This window comes from Cupressus sempervirens, chromosome 8, assembly GCF_028749045.1.
Source record: "Cupressus sempervirens isolate cs-2001-9-10 chromosome 8, ASM2874904v1, whole genome shotgun sequence".
In the NCBI taxonomy this organism is placed as follows: Eukaryota; Viridiplantae; Streptophyta; class Pinopsida; order Cupressales; family Cupressaceae; genus Cupressus; species Cupressus sempervirens.
In genome coordinates this window covers 372,378,764-372,399,092 of record NC_143125.1, presented here as the reverse complement: position 1 = coordinate 372,399,092, position 20,329 = coordinate 372,378,764, and the positions used below count along the sequence as shown (strand labels likewise).

The following is a 20,329-nucleotide window of genomic DNA, read 5'->3' as shown; positions in this document are numbered from 1 at the left end:
GTGTTTGTACATGCGTGGATTTTATGCAGGTTGCAGGTACCGGGTATCAACTTCCCTGAATTGCCAGGATGAGCGTACCCTATCGCATTATCTCAATGGTAAGAGAGGGGAGATAAATTCTTAAGTCCAAATTCCATACCTTTAAGCCATTTGTCCTAATTGAAAATTAAGACAAGTATTTGAGTCAGTACCCTCCGAATGTGTCAAATGACGTTAATTCGTGATTATAACCATTTTGTTTGTTTTAGTATGTGCTTTGCAATGATGGGTTTTCGTATGTTGCTTTATGAGTCTTTGGTGTAATTTTTATTAATTAAGTCTAATTAAAAGATTAATTAATGATTTAATTTAATGAAAAAATTATTATGACATTTTAATATTTAATTAATTGAGAAATTAATTAAATAAAAAGAAGTAAATTTGGTGATAAAAGTTAAAAGTTTAAATTTAGAACGTGATAATATTTATTTAATTTAATAATAAAATATTTAGAGTTCATTTTTAAATAAATGCTAAATATTATTATTATTTGAATTAATAAATATTTTATTAATTAAGTTTCTAAAATGAATTAAGAAGTGGAAAAGATATTAAATTATTAAAAAGATTCTACATTGCATGATGCGTGCATAAGTTTAAAATAAAAGAAATTAATTAAAAAGATTAATTAATGATTTAATTTAATAGAGAATTATTTTGATATCTTTAATATTTAATTAATTGAGAAATTAATTAAATAAAAGAACTAAATTTGGAGATTAAAGTTCAAAGATAAATTTAGAACAGGATAATATTTATTTAATTTAATAATAATATATTTAGAGTTCATTTTTAAATAAATGCTAAATATTATTGTTAATTAAATTAATTAAATATGTTATCAATTAAGTTCTAAAATAAATTAAAAATTGAAAGATATTAAATTATTAAAAATTATAGATCGCATGATCTAAGCATGAGTTTAAATATGAGAATTAAATTAAAAGATTAAATAATAGAAAATAATAATATTATTTTAATTTCATAAAGTGCACATGAGATTAAAGTAATAAATTAATTTAAAATAGAAGTCAAGTGGATTATTAAATAAAGTTATTTTATAATTCAACTTAATGTGCATGAAAGACGAATGCAAAATAAAAGAAAAGATAATAAAGGTTAATTTGGGAGTTAACTGAGTTATGCAATGAGTCTTCTCGGGTGAACGCACAATTAGTGCCCCGATTTGAGGAGAATTTGCTTATCACAACTTTGGGGGTTCATTTTTGAGGGACACGAATTGGGACACGAATTTGGACAAGGAATTTGGGGAAGACAGAAATTTTGGGAGACAACTTTTGGAAGCAAATTTCAGAAGGCAAATTCTAAAGAAGATTTTCAGAAGAAGGTTATTGAAGAGGAGCGAATTCTCTTACAGTTTTTGGAGATTGCATAATAGCATCAGGTTGAGGTAGGGTCTTGTGTTTGATCACGGGTTGAATTATGCAATTTGATAATCTTGTCTTCTTCGTGCTTGTGGATTATCAATCCGAATTGTCTGGATTTCACTGTTTGATCCTTTCGCCCTCTTATGAACCTTATGATACTATATTGTATTTCATCTATATAATAGTATTGGAAGAATAAATCAATTTGAAACCCTCGTTCTAGATGATAGAATTTTACAAATTAAACTAGGGAGAGCTTTTGAAAGAAAAGAAAATCTTGATTGAAATTTTTTATTAAAATGAAAGAGAAGAAATTTGTTATATAAATTTTTATACTGAAAAGAGACGATATTCTTTTAACGAATATTTTAATTTAGAGATCTAAGTGGTTAGTTCTATCAGATTAAAATTTCAATCATTTATTAAAAAATAAATAAATATATATATATATATATATTGAAAAAAGAAAATTGTTTAAAACAATGTTTTTTAAAATTAAATATATTTGAAAAGTATTATATAAAATTTTAAACAAATAAAATATATATATATATATATATATAAAATTTTAAATGTTGGTGGGAGAGGGCGGGAATACCCACACCCCCCTCGTACCTACCTTTTAAGACTGTCGCCGGCAGTCTGCTGGCGCAGGTACCCTGCGTCAGCAGGCCTGCCGCGCTGGCCAACTAAAGGCCGATGGCTTATATCAAGTAATGTAAAGTTTTATTTATGTTTTGTTTTGATTTTTAATTTTAATAATATTAATTGTATTTAATTATTATTTTAATTAATAATATTTATTAAAAAAAAAAAAGTTTTAATGATATTATTAATTATTATTAAATAAAATTATTAATAAGATTATTAATAATTCTTAATTAGTATTTAAATGAAAGTATTAACAAAGTTTTATTATTGTTTATTTAAAATAAGGTTATTTTAATTAATAAAATTATTAGTAATTATATTAATTATTAATAATTGATAATTCTAGGAGTTGATAATATAAGGATAGGTTAAGGGATATATTGTAATTCATAAGTACCTAAATTATACACTGGAAACGAGAATAGAAACCCGTACATTTGAATTAACGTTGTATTATTAGGATTAAATCAAATTGTGAGACTATTCTATATTTCTATGTGTTATCTGTATTATGGGGTGTTTAGGTTTTGTCCTAGCATTGACCAGTCCTAGGTTGTTACCAAAGGCTCGGGGATTATGTGAATGTGATGTTATGTTGTTTTGATCTCGATCTTTTAAACCCAACCCTGTTGATGTGTTGATATGCTCTATGACATGTTCGTGATTACTGTTGGTTATTGCTTTCCAGTTTCCTTGTGTGAAGCTATGATGTATGTATTTAAGATACCTGACTTAACCATTTTCGAGTCTCGATCAGTTATATTTGATAACCATTTTTGAGTCTCGATCAGTTATACTTGGATTGCTTTTCGATCGCTTGAAAGGACTGAAGTGTTTGTTATGTTCTTGATGATGTCATGTTTTGACTTGACCATTTTGGAGTCTTTGATCAGTGTTGTAATTTACTATTGAGATATTTTCTAGTTGCTCATTGGAGAACCATTGGATTTTGTGATCTATCATTGATGCCTTCAGTTGCTGATAGAGAACTGTCGTGGTCATATGATTATTATTTGGTGCTTATCTGTTGCTCATGAAGAACTGATGTAGTTTTGTGGCTTATCTTTTATGATGTCTTTTCAGTTGCTTGTATAGGACTGAGGTGGTTTTATTATGATTCTTTGATTTATGATTTCATGAGCCTAGGGTAGGTTATCTATGTGTAGTGTCGGGAAGTGGCTTGCAATGGGGATCGGGGCCCTAAGAGGCTGCCTGGAGTAACCCATTGTAAGTTGTTTTAATAAGTGAAAACATTTACATTAAATAAGGGAAAATGAACCTAATAAGATAATTGTATGTTCTCTCCCATGCCTTGAGTGCTAGTACAGACTAGGATGGGGTAGAGAGAACGCTTGGTTACGACCTTGCACTCCATAGTATGCCTCGTCAGTACGAGAGGATACTAGTGGCCACAGGGATCAGTAGGGACCCGGGATTCCTAAGGGATTGCTCGGGTAACTTCTACGTGACTTTTGCGATGACACTTTTCCGCTTGCATATTAGGTTTCCTACGTGTCTTGTGGTACCTCTGGGATTTAGATGTCGATCTTTTTAGGAACCCTTAAGTTAGCATACTTATAGGATTTCCTGGACTTAGAGATTATTTATGATTATAGGTTTTGTTATCCTATTTGGGACTTGAGACTATCTCCTCAGCGCGGTGGGAGTGGACCATTTAGGTTCCACGCGGTCGGGTGGTAGTGCTTTTTACTCTTACCATTGAGATCCGTTCCATGATCACCGTGGCTGGAGTTTTCGTGATTGGCATTTATCTTCACTATGTTCTTGGATTATTATGATGGATGGTTAGATTTTATGATAGATGTTTTATCATTATGGATGTATGGATGTATCAGGTATGGTGAATAGATTTATATATTTTTACTGTACCTTGTATCATGGATTTGAGGATGTTGTATCTTTATCTTTACATATGTATATTCTTTTAAGCCTTTCATACCCTGTGACTTGTACAGAGGATGATTGAGCATTCCGAATTAATTTGCCAAGAGGCATTCGGAACAAATGTATATAATGGACATGGGACTTTCTGATTATTCTTTCATATGTATGTGATAGTTGTTAGACTTAGAATTAATTAAATTTAAACGTGACTCAACGTCTTGGGATCCTTAGGAAATGTAACTTGCAATGTATGTTTGTCGATGATTACATGTTATTGCTTCCACTACTATGTGTTTGATGTGTATGTTATACATTCTTACTTTTAAAAAAAAAATATTTAGCAAACTTAGTGAAACTTTAGGTTAATTCTTTTGGATCCCTTGGCGGGGCGTTACAGTGGGATTCTTCTAAATCTTCTGTTAGAATTTATTCATATTATTAAAAGTCCAACTTAAAAGCTTATGTATCGGCATTGTTTGTCTAACTCTCATCTGTTCAAGTTGTTTTGCGATTTAAGGTTGGAGAGAGAAAAGTCTTCTGATATTCCAATATTATCAGTGATTTATGTCTGCAATATGTGAGAATTGAGAGTTCCAGATTTTGATACATTGAATAAAGTTGCAAAGGCAAGAAAGGCCTATCAGTGACAAGGCAAATGTCTGGCAGCAACATTGGAGAAAATCAAAGAGATTAAAAAAAATTCTTTCCTTCCTTGTATATTTGAATTGATTGCTGAGAATAGTGTATGTTATATAATAATGGAGTGTCACCAGCATAGAGAAAAATATCTTTTTTCAATTATACTTCCTGTATAGATCATACAATTTTTGGAAATAGTATGTTTTTTTAATAAGTTGATTTATCTCTCTTGGCTGCAGGATGCAACAAGATTATATACTGACTACAGAAATGAACATGGAGACTTGCGGTCATGTGACTGAACTGATATTATATATCTTCATTATATGAGGAAGCTTTGCTTTAGAGGAAGAGATTTTAACTTCAGATGGATGTTTTCATTTGCAATTTTCTTATGGTGATCTTGATTGAGAAGGAGTCATTATGGAATCCCCGCCATTAAAATAAATATGATGTTAATGTGTATTTTTTGAAACTCTAGTTAGATTTTGAGATTCTTGCTGGAAAAGAGTTTCAATTGTGATTTTATGAGTTATTATTCACATTAAATTAATAATAAGTTGTAAGGACAACCTAATAACTCTTTCACTTATGAGAGATTCATATTGAACATCATGTAGAAAGAGTCCATGATGTCATCACATTGAGAGATTCCGTGACAGGAGTTGGAAGTCATGTTGAGAGAGTCCATGACTGTATCACATTGAGAGTCCGTGATAAATGTTGGTTGTTAACCTTACTAACCTGTCATGTTGAGAGATTCCATGACAGCATCACATTGAAAAAGTCTGTGATGAAAGTTGAATATGATTTTTTGCACATTTTTCATGATTATTAGTTATAAATAAAAATTGCCATCCATCATGTTGAGTGATTCCATGATTATGAGTAATTGTTACAAGTCTATCATGTTGAGTGATTCCATGATTATTAACAATGAGTAAATTGTTTCTTTGGGGTCATATTGAGAGAATCTATGATGAAAGTTGGTTGGGTTTCTTGTAGGGTTTCCATGTTGAGTGATTCCATGAATTTTGAAGGATCTATGTGATTAGATTTTATCATTCACATTTTGGTTCCAGTCTTGTGTGACTGTTCAAATAAAGATCTCTCTATCGCAAAGCGGGAGTGTTGGAGATTGTAGCTATGATAGAGATCTTTATCTTTGGGCGTTAATTATTAATACTGTTATAGTCACCTTCAGCTGATAATGACATTATGATGAACTGTAATATTAAATATAAAGACATGTGTCATACAACATGCATTAAGGCATGGAAATACGAAGAGTTGTACTTAAAAATAAACAGTTATGTTTTGGAATTTGAGGAGACCTTTGGTTGGAATGTGAAGAGTCTCTATTCACAGTATATATATCGCATCAAGCGGAAGCTATTGTACTCTAGAATCCATATTATCAATAAAATGATCGTTTCTTGTGTGGCTCGGTTTTTTCCTTCATTTTAGAAGGTTTTCCCAGGGTAACTTCTGGTGTTGGTTTTATTTGTTATGTTTCCCTTATTGCTGTTTATCATTTATTTATGGGTTTATTCCAAAGACTTGAACTGGTGTTTGACGTCATCATCCAAAGGAGAGTTCTATTCATATAGCACTGAAGATATTACGTTTTGCAGTCATTCAGAGCAGATCGGATATAGTTAGCAGCAAAATAGTGATGTGGATTCTACCATCAGCTCCCAGAAATCGTATAAGCCCGCCTGTAGCCAATACCAGCAGCTTATGGACTGTTACAGTGCAATTTTGAACAAAACTCAATATTGCATGGTCTCAGATTTCTTAAGATGTTTCCAGCAGCTGCCTGGTACGACTTCCACTCATTTTACATCAATAAATTATTCAGCAATTACTTTCAGTTTGGCACTTGCATTCTCAGTTAAATGATTCAGAGTTTGCATAGTTTAGTAGTTGTTCATTTCTTGCAAAAAACATTATCAAAACTCAAAAAAATAGCAAAAACAACAAAATCAAAAACCAATCACCACTCTGCTGGTCAAAGTCAATTTCACAACCAAACTCGACATTTTCCTAGAGGTTCATAGAGGGGATCTTTCAGCAGATGGGGTGGTGCAAGGAAAATAGTAAAACATATATTTATAATTTATTCATAAAACGGAACTTATGTTTTATTGTTGAAAAGGTAGTTTTAAAAACGAGCGACAAGAATGGAACCCAAAAGTAATATTAATTAACACATCTTTCAAAACACTTTTTTAAATTTAAGTTTTGGAGAAAGATACTGAAAAAGAAAATAATATTAATTTCCTCAGAATGTATATAACAAACCCATTTTTTTGGGGATCAACTATACATTCATCTTTTCACCTAAGGGCAAAATTCTTGCTGGCAAATAGATTCTACAAGGAAAACCCTCCTATTAATGAGAATGGTTTAATTCAAGGATGCTTGTGTGTTGAATGGATGCAACTGGTTTTCCAATTATAGTTGTATCGGTGTGTTGCGAGATTTTTTATTTAATGGTATTCAAGATATTTTTATGAGGTTTTTGTGTGTTGAGTTATTTAAGAATAGCGTATATTCTAATTTGGGTCAAACTCAACTGTAACTAGTTGTTGTTTAAATTTGATAAAAGGTTCTTGTACCACTTACCTCTCAATATTGTTCCAACCAAATTCATTTAACTTCTTACTTGTTTGGGCTTAAAGTGTTGTACTTTTGGAAGAAAGATGGTGACTTAATTAAAAGATGACATAATATATTTATTGCTGAAATATACTACAAAAGAATTGATCACAGCATCTGAAAGCTACCATAATATTATAGCTCAGCCTTTCATACATCTACAAAGTTTGATGTATCATGCTGCATATATTTGGTTATGATTTAAGACTGACTCATGATGTATAGTTGTTGCTATTACGATAATAGATAGTCCTCTATTATTAGTTAATGCTAATCTATTGTAAATATCTAGTTAGCTTTAGTTTGCTTTCGCTTTTTTAACTTTCTCTGTTAGAATAGAATGTTTATATTCTTTACGATCGTTTCCTAAGGAAACATCATTTTATTCTTTAGTATATAATGACCTTTCAGTCTCTGTTAATAACAAGCAAGTATTTTACCAATTACTTCCATAATATGGTATCAGAGCCAATACTTCAAATTTTTTCAAAAAATTATAAGTTCTTTTGAAATTTTTTGTTAAAATTTTTTGAAATTATTTCTGAGATTGTTTCACATAAACCCGGCTAGGGTTTCCGTCCGTTTTTTTGGAGAATTACAATCATAAAAAATCAAACCAGTATTACACTCAGCTAGGGTTTTTCACGAAATAAATCATCGAATTTGTCTGAAAATCTCCAAATTGTGACTGTTCATATGTGCCAAACTGGTGTCTGTTCCTGTGTGTGCCAAACTTTGGTGCCGTTTTTTGCTGATATAAGGCAGCTCGTGATTCTGTATTTCTGCGATTTTAGGGTGAAGAATCTGTTTGTTTTGTGCTCTCACTGCCAAAAATGCTTCTTCCAGCACCAACATTGTCCATTTTCAGGCATTTTTTTACAGCATTCTGCCATTTTTCTGTAAATCCGAGCTTTCATGGCTGCTGACTGCATTTTTTTTTGAAACCCTAATTTTTGACCTTGAAAAAATATTGATTACAGATTCTTCGTGGGTTTTTCGAGAGCTCAACTAGATTGTTGTCCGCTTTTTCTGGATGCCTCGTTTTTCGTGCCTATCTATTATTAGTTAATGGTAATCAATTGTAAATATCTAGTTAGCTTTAGTTTGCTTTCGATTTTTTAGCTTTCTCTATTAGAATAGAATGTTTCTATTCTTCACGATCGTTTCCTAAGGAACCATCGTTTTATTCTTTTGTATATAATGACCTTTCGGTCTCTATTAATAACAAGCAAGTATTTTACCAATTACTTCCGTAATAGTTGCATCTACTTAGCATAGCATAAAAATAATATCTATAGCTGCTCATTATTGAATAGAATATGCTATGGATAACTTGTTATCGCATATATAGAATATACGCATAATATATGTGGAAAGCGATTCTAAAGGTCGGCCATAGTAGTGGAAATGACAAATTACAAGTAGGGGAAGAGTGATATGGTCAGCTTCAAGGCATGCCACCTCATGGCATAAGACCAAGGAGTCTCATGAGGCCAAAGGGGTACATGGTGCGCTGCCTTTGGGCTTCAAAAGGATGGACTTCTCCAGCAGCCCATTTGTTACACTATACAAGATGCTAAGTTGAAGATGGGATCAATCAAGGCTATTTAAAGGATCTATTATACTCTAGATTATAACATCATTTGTATTATACTCTAGAAAGGAAGAGAAGCTAGTAGTTGTACATAGCATCTTGCATCTCATTGATGAAATCCAATTTATGTCCAAGGAGAGGCCAATAGCCCAATGGAATAAAGCCAAAGGAACCAGTCAAAGTTTGTACTGCAATGAATGTTTATATCGTGTTTGGCATTCACAGAACAAGAAATAAACACACCATTAAACTAGTTGAAGACAATACTTAAAAATTGACATGCATAGCAATATATCATATCCTTCTCAATTCAGAATAGGATTTACAATCTGCTGTTCATTACAGCAAGATACAAGTAACAAGAAAATGAAAACTAAATGATAAAATTTTAAACCTGCAACTACCACTCAAGAATCCCCACATCTCCTCCAATGGGTTGTTAGGTGCATCAATGGCCACACCCAACTTATAAGATAGATGCTATAAATGTCAACTTTGTTGTTAAGGTTCTGAAAATGATGTTTCCCAACACTGAAAGAGATGCAGTTTGAATCAGCGACAAAAGTAGGGCCCAGCACTTCTGCAAGCTTCAAGCCCAGCTAACAGCCCCCATGTCCAGAAACAATGATGAGTCGGCTAGCAAGTAATACATTCCAACACTTCAACTCTATTCAGAAACCCTCACGGCCATGCATTACCATAGCTAATTGTTGTAAACATGTCAACTATGCCCAACAAAGATGCAATGCACACTTAGGGTGGAGGAAATAGTCACCCAACAATTCTTCACTGTATGGTATACAAGTTAACCTAAACCTATCACCTGAAACAAATGATTAATCCAATGCCCGATTTCTTGAAGGATATTCAATGAGGAATAGATGCCTCAAACACTCCATAAGGCTGATTCCTCACATCCCACAAAATATCACAATCTTTCCTGAAAACCTCTGCAAACTCTATCAATTTTTTCTACCCTGGCAAGGCTCCACAATATTGCATACCTACAATCTTTCCTAGAAACTTTCATTTCGCACAACCTCTAACTGTGAATGAACCACACAGCATTATCCAGGGAGTTATCTCTCACATGGATATTAATATAGCTGGGAGCATTTTTATCCTTGAGAAGGCTGAGATGGGCCAAGTTTGACCCCATAAAACCACAGAAGTTTCACTACAAAGAATTATATAAATAAATAACCTGCATGATACCAAACTAGCTCTTGAAACCTTCTTTTCCAATCTTTCCTCCTAATTTTCTTTTCAGGCAGTCTGTAACTCTAAACAAACCAGACCACATTAAACAAGGAGGTATCTTTCACTACCAAGATTAGAAGGCTGAGATGAGCCAAGTTCAACCCAACAAAACAACAAGAGTTTCACTACAGAAAAAATGAATAATCAGCATAACACTAAATGAGCTCTCCAGTCATTCTGAGAACTTTCCAAAAAGCACAATCTTGGATTAACCTTCACAAAGAGTTAGATGTTTCACCAGGAAGATGAAAAACAGTATCAAGATACTTTACAATTTACAATAGCATTGATTATGAAAGCAAGAGAAGTGAGTCGGTAGACCACCGAGAATGAAACTACCAAAATTAAAAAAATAATTGCCTGACTAAACTTAAGCATGAGAGAAAATAATAATTTACTCCAATGCACAATATAAAATCACTTTATAATTTAGATAAGCTTTATATCTCCGCAATGTGATTTATTACATTATCTAAATATTCCGGGCACTTTGATCATTTTGTTGGAACTTGAACATCCAACATTTAAAACTTTTATTTCTTTTTCCACAAGCTATTACTTACACTAAGGTATTATTTAAATTGTTTTGTAAAATTAAGCGACCTTAGTAAAATAATTAAATTACAGCCAAAAATACACCTTATATAAACCATTGAAAAACATTGGAATCAAAATCTGACTACACTAGAATGATACAGCCAATGAATAATGAAAATCAAGGCCAACTAGGTGACTTACTATCAGTATAAATACACACTCTCTCCAAGAATCTTGAAGAAACACCAGATCCAAATTCACTTTGAAAAGTGTCAAAATGTCCTCTAGACCAACTGAGCTCATTGCCAACATCAAACATCACCTCTAACAAGGCTAACGATCACCAAGAAAGCCAAAGCCAACTATAATACTTAATGATCAAAAATGGGGACATTATAGTTTCCCTACACTGAGACCCATTCCAGGTTTCCATGGAGTACAAAAAATGCACAGCCCCTCCGTAAGAGCACCAAAATGATTCATGAAAACACTAAAACTGTCTAGGGATGGACCAAACAAATTTTATTGTCTGGTGCATATCTCAGCCTCATATGTGATTTTGTTTTCATCTAGCCACAATTCCATTAATGTTAGGTTATGCTTGATGAGAATCATATCTACTGATATACAAATAGTCATAAATATTAAATAATCATTCATTTGTATAGGCCAAATCATTTCCAAATGTGTGAGCTCCTGTTGCACACATAAGTAGGTTTGTGACAGGACATGGTTTTGAGTGAATGATTCTCAACACGTGTGGAAGAAACCACAGAGACAAGGAATAAATTTGCATAGCTATGAAATGCAATTATAAGGAATCAATAATAGCAAAAAGAATAGACATTAAAATCTTTGACTCAACCTTGGGAAAATTCTATTCATGTTTCCAGCTTCAAATAATTTCTGAACCTACCCAAATTGCAACTAAGGAAGATGCAACACAATCTTGTTAACACTGAGAATATAACAGTCTGCTATGTCTGTGTGGTATTTAAAGCAAATTTGCAGAAAATGTTTAGATGAGAGAACCTGGAATATTGGAGGCCTCCCACTCAAAATGGCTAAAATCAATAATGGTGAACTTTGGTTGTCTGTGTGTAATAAGTTGTCTGTGTGTTATAAAACAGTTAAGTACAAATTTTCATTTTGAGATTTATGGAATGCATGAATTGCAATTACAAAATTTCAACTCCAAAAGATAAGCATGTTTCACCAAATATTCAAAATATCAAACATGACACTTACTCGATGATCCTTCAAAAGATTGCTAAGAATCAAATCTAACATTCTTTGTGAAATATCTCCACTTTCTTCCAAAATCAGTTCCATTATCGCTGTCATACCCTGTTGAACACTTGGTGGATGACCTTCTCTATAATTCAGCACAAACAAGCTGGTAAGTCACAGAGTCAGAAAAGCTACCTATCTTCCAATTAAACACCTTCTTAAGCAATAGGACAGAAATTTCCTTCTCAGGGTGCAAAAAAGATAAACTATCACACAGTGCAAATGCCATTTTTAAAAAATCAATGAACAATACATGGCATGTGGCATGTGGCACATTTTACAGCATCATCCTACAAAACAGACAAGAAGAAGTGCCCTCAACTGTATTTTAAACTGTAATCATGTGATAAACAATAGCTCAGATTCCTCACAAAATTAATTCTAACCAGTGGATAAGAAGACACTTGTAGAAGTATCCATCTTCTTAGAGAGGCAAAAAAACAGAAAGAAGAGGTAAAACCCCTTGTAAAATATGTGTTTATGTAATCATCCTGTAAACCATCCTAAGAAAATTGTGTTGTCACTAAACAAACAGCTTATTGGATTCATAAATTTGCAAAATGTAACATATGAACAGTACAACTGATTAATTTTTCAATTTTATTTGTCTCCCCATTTGCTTTGGTTTAGCTTATTTTCTTTCTAGAAGTTGGTATCTGAGCCAGAGAAAATCAGTGATAAAATTTTCCTTTGCTTACTCACAATGCAGGATCCATTTTGAGAGAGTAACAACAGGAAAAACATTTCCTTACCATTTTAGTTTTCAACTAGGAAACATTTTTCCATGTTCCATGCCTATTTCAAATGTAGTCACTCAAGAACATTGATGAAATAGATGGAAACCCATCAGTCCAAAGTTCAAACAAACATCATACAATAAAGTATATCAAACCCATCCCAAATATTAATATTCAAATCAACCAGCTTCTGGAAACATGATTTTCTAAAGCAAACATATATAAACAACCATCTATTACTTGAGGAGTATTCATTTCTTACCTCACTACAGAGAAGAAAACTTGAAACATTTCCAAAACTACATCTTCACAATTTATGTCCAACATCAAAACACAGCACCTCACTTTTGCAATCGTCTCCAATATGTTCACCCTCCTTGAAAAGTAAGGACTTTCCACTTCATCCAATTCTTCAAAAATACTAACAAAAACCTTGAAAATATCCTGCAAGTATGACCAAAAAGTGCATAATATATGCAAAGTGATTATTGTATACAATGTTCAAAACAATGAGAGCTATAATTGATCATATAACTCATGGTGCCAAAGACAAAATAACTATCAAAATAGAGATCAAAAATCAACATCATTAGAGAGTTCCTCAAACACTACTTTGCAATGCATTATCTTTCAATTCTTAAAATTTAATACACCTCTCAACAAAATTTCAACTAAATTAAAATCGATGTTTGTCAAGAATTCAAACAAATTTAATCAGAATTCTTAAGCAATGCAAATAAAAGCATAAGAATAACAATTATTCAAAGGAAAGTGAGGTGAGGAAATGCCACAAGCAAGATGTCAACCAACCAAAATTTAGAGTTATAAGGTAAAATTAAAAATTCAGAGTGGTCACAAGTAAAAATGGAAATGAGCTCCAAAACTACACAGAACTGACAACAGGTTGCCTTTGCAAGTTAAGTTTAAGTTGGACTTAAAAAAGCCAAAACAACTACACAATTGAAAAACCCTAAAGAGATTGAATCGATATTGTATTAAATGAGTTTCACTGACAAAGCACCAAAAGTAAGAAAAATCATTTCAGTACATAATTTATAAACTATATAAAGCAATATAGCCAGTGAACATACAGCAGAATGGCTTAAATAATCTCAAACTTGACAATGCACACAAAGCAGAAATTACCTTTAACAATTCATCACTGTATGGTGGATCAGGTGCCAATATTCGCATGATTTCACTGAAGCACGCAGCAACAAGAAGTCGTGCATCTTTGTCTTTATGTCGAAGAACTGCCGGCTGAACAAGAGCATCATTGATGGGTCCCAGTACAGATCTTAAAGTTGGAGACTGATTCAGCTCGGATAGAGAACTCACTGTTTGCTGCAGGTCAAAACAATAGGCACAAAAGAGTTGTGTATGAGAATTTTATACAAGCTTCTGACATTAAGTTAATCTCCAACGATAATTGATAGCTTGAACAGCTACGAAGGGATCCAGCTAACAAATATTGCTCCTGTATTATTATGCTATGTAACTATTTCTGTTATTCCTATAACATGTACAATGGTTTGGAATAACTGTGACCACTTATATCACAAAATGTAATTATGTAGAGCTATGCCCTTGCCCAAAACGCTGCAATTATGCTTTATATATAACTAAAACTGAAATGTTAAAATCTGAAACTTTTTAAAGATTAATAACAAGAAAATTAATCTAATAGAAAATCAAGTGCAGTGCAAATGATTCTTTTAAGAAAGGGAAGGAAACCACAGAACATGACTTTACGTTTAACAACATAACTTTAAACTTAGAAAACTAAGAAAATTGAGTTTTGTATGAAGATATGGGCGTCAACTCAGTTCACAGAAGTAATATTTCATTGATTACCTGCATAGACATCCTCAAGAGATATCCTCCTCTTAACTTTCTTTAGACATATGGTACATGCAATGTTATAAACAAAATTCCATATTTTCCAAACGGTATAAACAAAAAATCCACATTTTGAGACTCTAATTGTCCAAATCAGGAATCTAAAAATAGAATATTCAAAACAGCACATAAAAAAACATTTGATCTCAAGGTACTCCCTGAATGCAGATCTTACAGAACCAAACATGTAATGTAAAAATAATACTATCAAAAAATTGCATTGAAGGTGTTTTTTATGTAATTATTAGACTATTATATGGTAACAATGTGACTTCTTCATTAGCTTCTCAGTAGAGCAATCAGAGAGCTAAATGTTTTGATATCTATGGATTTTACCATAGAGAATCTCTGAAAAAAATTGAAAAACTGCAGATATCTATAGGGAATAAAAATACTAATCATTGAACTTATTTGCACTCCCAAAAGGTAGAAGAATAAATATAATAATCATTGAACTCATGCAGACATATTGGTCACAGTTATTCCAAATCATTTTGTAGATCTTATAGAATGACTTATGTCTTCAAATATTACAACCTATTATAGGAAGTCTAATAGATTAACAAATAAAAGATTTTGTCTGCAGAGCAGAGTTTTGATAATCAAGTTGTTAAATTTTTGTCAATGATGTCAAAGAAATTAGATCAATTGGTGAAAATTTCAGACTGATCACCAAGTTGAGGGTGTCATTTGAATAAGATTACATAAATACATTATACTTTGTTTTTGGCAATCAAGACAGACATTTTCAGAATTTTAAATCAATACAATATCTTTATTATATTATTGACCCTGTGTTAGAAAAGGATTTTAAAATAAATAAATTCACATTTATTGGACCAATCCTTCCCACAAGCAGGCCCTTGTAAAATACACAAAAAGACATACTTTATCTTGTCTTGGCAAACTTTATACTTGCAAACAAGCATTCTTACTAATTAGACAGTTTTTTATTATTAACATAGGTGAGATATCTTGTCTTGGCCAACTTCATACTTGCAAACAAGCATTCTTTCAAATAAGAATTTTTTGTTGCACTAACATAGGTGAGATAGGGGGGATTCATAAGAGACTATAGCATCCTAAATTGTAACCGTGTTCAATTTAAACCACATTTTGTGCCCTTGCCTTAGTGTGTGGTGCCCTATCTCTTAACCAAGCTTATTTTGGGCCAAAACACTAAATATATGATGGCATATCTTCACATGGTGATCTGAACAGCTATCCCAACCTCAATGTACCTGATTGCCAGCTTGACTGCCTAGTTTTAACCCTCCGGTCCACCAACATGTCAATGTCAAGTTCCTACCACTTGATCCTCAATCCTAGTGTCTCAATATGAGCATTGAAAGTCAGCTTGATTTGCAAAATACCTTGAGAACCATTTATAAGAGCATTCTTTAGATTCATTTTCATATCCATAGTCACTTATTACATCAAGTCCAAGCATTCAAAGCAACATTTCATCCCACCATGTCATTAAAGCATTCTTCAGATCTAATCATTGTGCCAAATTACAACCACCTTCATGCAAGCACGTCTTTATGATTGATCTCCTTTATGTCATGTTACTGCATCAACCAAGGCAATCACATTTAGAGTGTTGCGTCAACAAATTTGTGGTATAAGATTTAGCATTCTACTTAAGAGCTTCCATTTCAATTTAATTTCAAGGTTAATTCCGAAACTCGAGTTTGACCTAGACAATGCTATGGTAAATCGATGTTGGTGTAGTTGTATTAAACAAAGGAGATAAAGATGAAAATAGAAACTACCTAATAAACTAAACACTAACTAAGATGACCATTAAAGAAACATTATAATATTCTAATACCCTCCCTTAATGGTCATTGTCTAACAGTTGTCTTTTGGTCACAAATTCTAAAAAACATTTTATTGATGCTGAGACCCTCCTTGGATCCGCAAAATGTTAACAACCAAGAAGCCAAAATTTGCCCATAAAAGAACAAAGAAGGGTGTCCCCTTCTTTAGAATGCTTCGCAACAAGAGACAAGAGCCTGCCACTGACTCTGGCACTAAGATAAGTCTCCCACTAACCCTCCCAAAATCAGCAAAACATCTCATTAGAAATCATCACAAAATATCCAACCTGATGTTGGATAATGAAGTTGCTTGTCCTTGGAGACAAGGACAAATGCTGAGAACAACTAGCATAATTTATGAGGAGAAAAGTCGATGAAAACCCAACACAACTTTTGAGGTGAGAAATTAATCAAAACCTAGCATGATTTTTGAGGTAAAAATTCGATCAAAACCAAATAGAATTTGAGACACTAATGAAAGAATACAAAACTTTGTTTTTGAGAAAAAACGGTGAAACCCAACAAATAATTTTTAAGGAAAAAATTATAAACCTACTAGATAAAGGAATCCCATGCAACTTTGTCAATTAAAGAATCAAAAAAAAAATTATTTTGTTTTTGAGGGAAAATTTATGAAAACCTATCAAAAAAATTTAGGGGGGCAAAACATGAGACTTTGCATGGTAAACTAGCACATGCGAATCCATGCAACCCTAAAAAATCAAAAACTTTCGTTGCAACCAAGAAATTGTATTAACCCCAACTGGTTATAACTCATCAAACACCAAATTCTTTTATAATTCAGCTGTTTGACATTTCGTCAAACACTTTGCAAGCAAGCTTTAATACCACTATAATGAGCCCTGTTGGCTCTCAAACAATCTGTACCAAAGAAATTATTTCTTCTTTCTTTTTTTTTTGAAGTTTTGCAATTTATGATACAACAATATAGTAGAAAAATAGCAAATATTACAATAATTATTTCAGCTCAAATATTTGGATATTACATAGGGAATATACAGCTGAAAATTCCAGATTTCAATATCAACTTAAACACTAAATATTTTCACAAAGTACCAACAACCCAATTGATAAAATATCCCCTATTATCTAAATTAACAATACCCAAAAAAATTAGAAGTTACAATCCATGAACTTAAGACATGCCTTGAAACCCTTTGAAATGAAGTCTAGCAGCCGCAAAAGAATTCTCCAACAAACAAATGCAATTGCAGATGTGGAAAATGTTGCTCCCAAAGTGCAGATAGAAAATAACACCCAACAACACATATAAATTGGCGCTCAACCAACTCCAAACTAACCAGCACCCGCTTCTCAGCAACAGTAATAACAGTATAAGAAGACGCCAAATTCCAAATTCCTAACACCACAATGTATACAGCAATGGAGATAAAGAACAATTCTCAGAAAACTAATTCACAATACCTCAGTTGTGAATTACAATGAACTTCTCAAGAACAAACCCTTATACACCAACAAGGGCAAAGAAAAATCAGACTTTAGAAACGTCACAAAGATGACAAAGAAAAATAAGCTAATCAAATAATCTAATGCTTTACTCATCAAATGGGCTCATATTTATAATCTCTAAATAGCACAAAGTTTCCCAAATGAACTTCACTTAAAAAGCTTCCCGCACACAACATTAAAATATAATAAAGTGTCATTAATATAATTTATTAATTTTTTTTAACTCCAAAAATGACCTTTTTCCACCATAACTTAATATTTTGACACGGAAGGCCACTATTTCTTATTCCCACAATTTAAAACTTTTTGTCCCGGTTCCAACGAGCTATGAAACTGAGGTGACCAACCAACAACAACAACAAAAGTAGCAACCTTAGCATATTTAAATGGATAATAATAATAATTCACCCGTCTGGAGAAAACAACTGAAGAAGCATCAGAATTGAAATCTGACAACACCAAAGTGATCCTAATGATGAATGAACCTGACAAGGTGACTTACTATAAATAGACGCTCCCTCCAAGATTCTTGGAGCCCAAACTGGAAGCCCGAAATAAAAACTGAAAGCACCACACAACTCCTCTAACTCAATTGAGCTCATCGGAACCAACAGTTTGACTTACTATTAATAATAAGTCCCTCAAATGGAGCCAAAACACACCATAGGCTACTGAAAAGCCTATAACCCCACAACTGAGACCCTTAGATCTCACTGTCAGTTCACAAGGGTCGCAATGGTGAACTGACCAAGCCAACTACAGGAAACTACTAAAAATGGGGACATTACAGAAATCGCAGGATCAGAACCCTTTACCAGGCTTGCGATTTCCAAAAAAAAATCCTAGAAGTGAACCACAAAAGTTCCATAAAATACCTTTAACAATTTTAATTTCTAAAAATTGAAAAGCAAATTTTTGGAAAAAAAATCCAGATCAAAAGAGCCTCGAATTTTCCTTAAAAAATCAACCAAATTTTATTAAATCCCATCAACTTGCTCATAGTTGTATTAAACAAAGGAGATGAAAGCTCCTTTGTATAGATTTACAAAGACGATATTTCTAAAAGAAGCAATCATGAACTAAAGATGAATATAGAAACTACCTAATAAACTAAACACTAACTAAGAGGATCATTAAAGAAACATTATAATATTCTAATAGACAAACCCCCCATCTGCCCAACATTTTCCCTTCTTTGTGTGTGCAAGTGACAGGTTTGGAAGACACGGGTTTGGAATCAAATTAAGCAAATAGAGACCTAAAGACTGAGATTTTGCAAATCTTAAAACCCAAATTGATGTCACTCCACCCAATATTGACCCAAACACTTTTGATGAAATTTTCAAGGAAGAATTCTAGTTATATTGTGAATCCATAAAAGCAGTGGAAGATTCTAACTTCCAGATTGGGCCCCAAGATTCTTGGAGTGGGTGTCTAATTTTAGAAAGTCACCCAGTTGGGAACATTCATCATACTTCATCATCACGATCACTCTTGTGCAGTCGGATTTCACTTCCAATAAGGTTTGGCCATTTTTGCGAAGTCAAATGCATTATTTGTTATAATTTAATCATGTGCACTATAGTTGCTAATTGTATTAAAATTGTTTAATCGACACATTCATGTTATAACTTGTCGGAACCGGGATGAGTACTTTTAAATCATGGACACATGAAACAAGGACCTTGTGTGTCACAATATCATTATATTAACAAAAAGGTCATTTTTTAAGCAATGGGAGAGTTTAAATTAATAAAATGTCTTTATTATATGTCAACTTTAAATTATAACTTAAAGTTGCTCTTGACGGAGATATAATAAAATATTATATTTTGAACTTTGCAACCAAAAAGGCACATATGTGAGGTGTGTTGGAAGATTTAAGCCCAATTTGCATTAGACAATTATAAACGCATTCAATGCAAAAAAAGAACCATTCTATTATGCATAAATGGTGAATTTATTGAGGGATTTGTGTTCTAGGGTTTGAGTAATTGATAAATAGAAAATTTGGGAATTCTTCTTAGTATTTTGCACTTTGAATTAGTTTATTTTGGCGAGTAAATTGTGATAGTTGTTGAAGATTGTAGCTGTAGCAGAGATCTTTATCTCTAGAAATATGGACATTATTATTGTTATTGTCACCTTCAGCTGAAAAGGACACTTATGTTTGATTTGTGATATTAAATGTAATGACATGTGTCATTCGACATGCGTTGAGGCATGGAATTTTGAAGAGTTGTGATTGTAATTGTAATATAGTCACATTTTGGGAATTTGGAGAGACCTTCAGTTGAAATGTGAAGTCTCTCCTAAGTTAGTTATATATATATATATATATATATATATATATATATATATATATATATATATATATATATATATTGCATCAAGCGATAGGCATTATACACTTGC

At 32.5% G+C, this 20,329-nt stretch overlaps 1 protein-coding gene across 2 annotated transcripts in view; it reads right to left on the bottom strand.

Annotated features, from left to right (window-relative positions):
- The window catches only part of LOC149542860 (sister chromatid cohesion protein PDS5 homolog A-like), a 241,998-nt gene that overhangs the window by 203,172 nt on the left and 18,497 nt on the right, over positions 1–20,329 (bottom strand). For both annotated transcript variants that reach the window (XM_089797769.1, XM_089797771.1), the window contains exons 2-4: positions 13,848–14,045; positions 12,964–13,145; positions 11,923–12,049 (exon numbers count right to left, since the gene is read on the bottom strand). In XM_089797769.1, the coding sequence (XP_089653895.1) occupies positions 11,923–12,049; positions 12,964–13,145; positions 13,848–14,045 (507 nt within the window). The remainder of the gene's footprint in view (positions 1–11,922; positions 12,050–12,963; positions 13,146–13,847; positions 14,046–20,329) is intronic.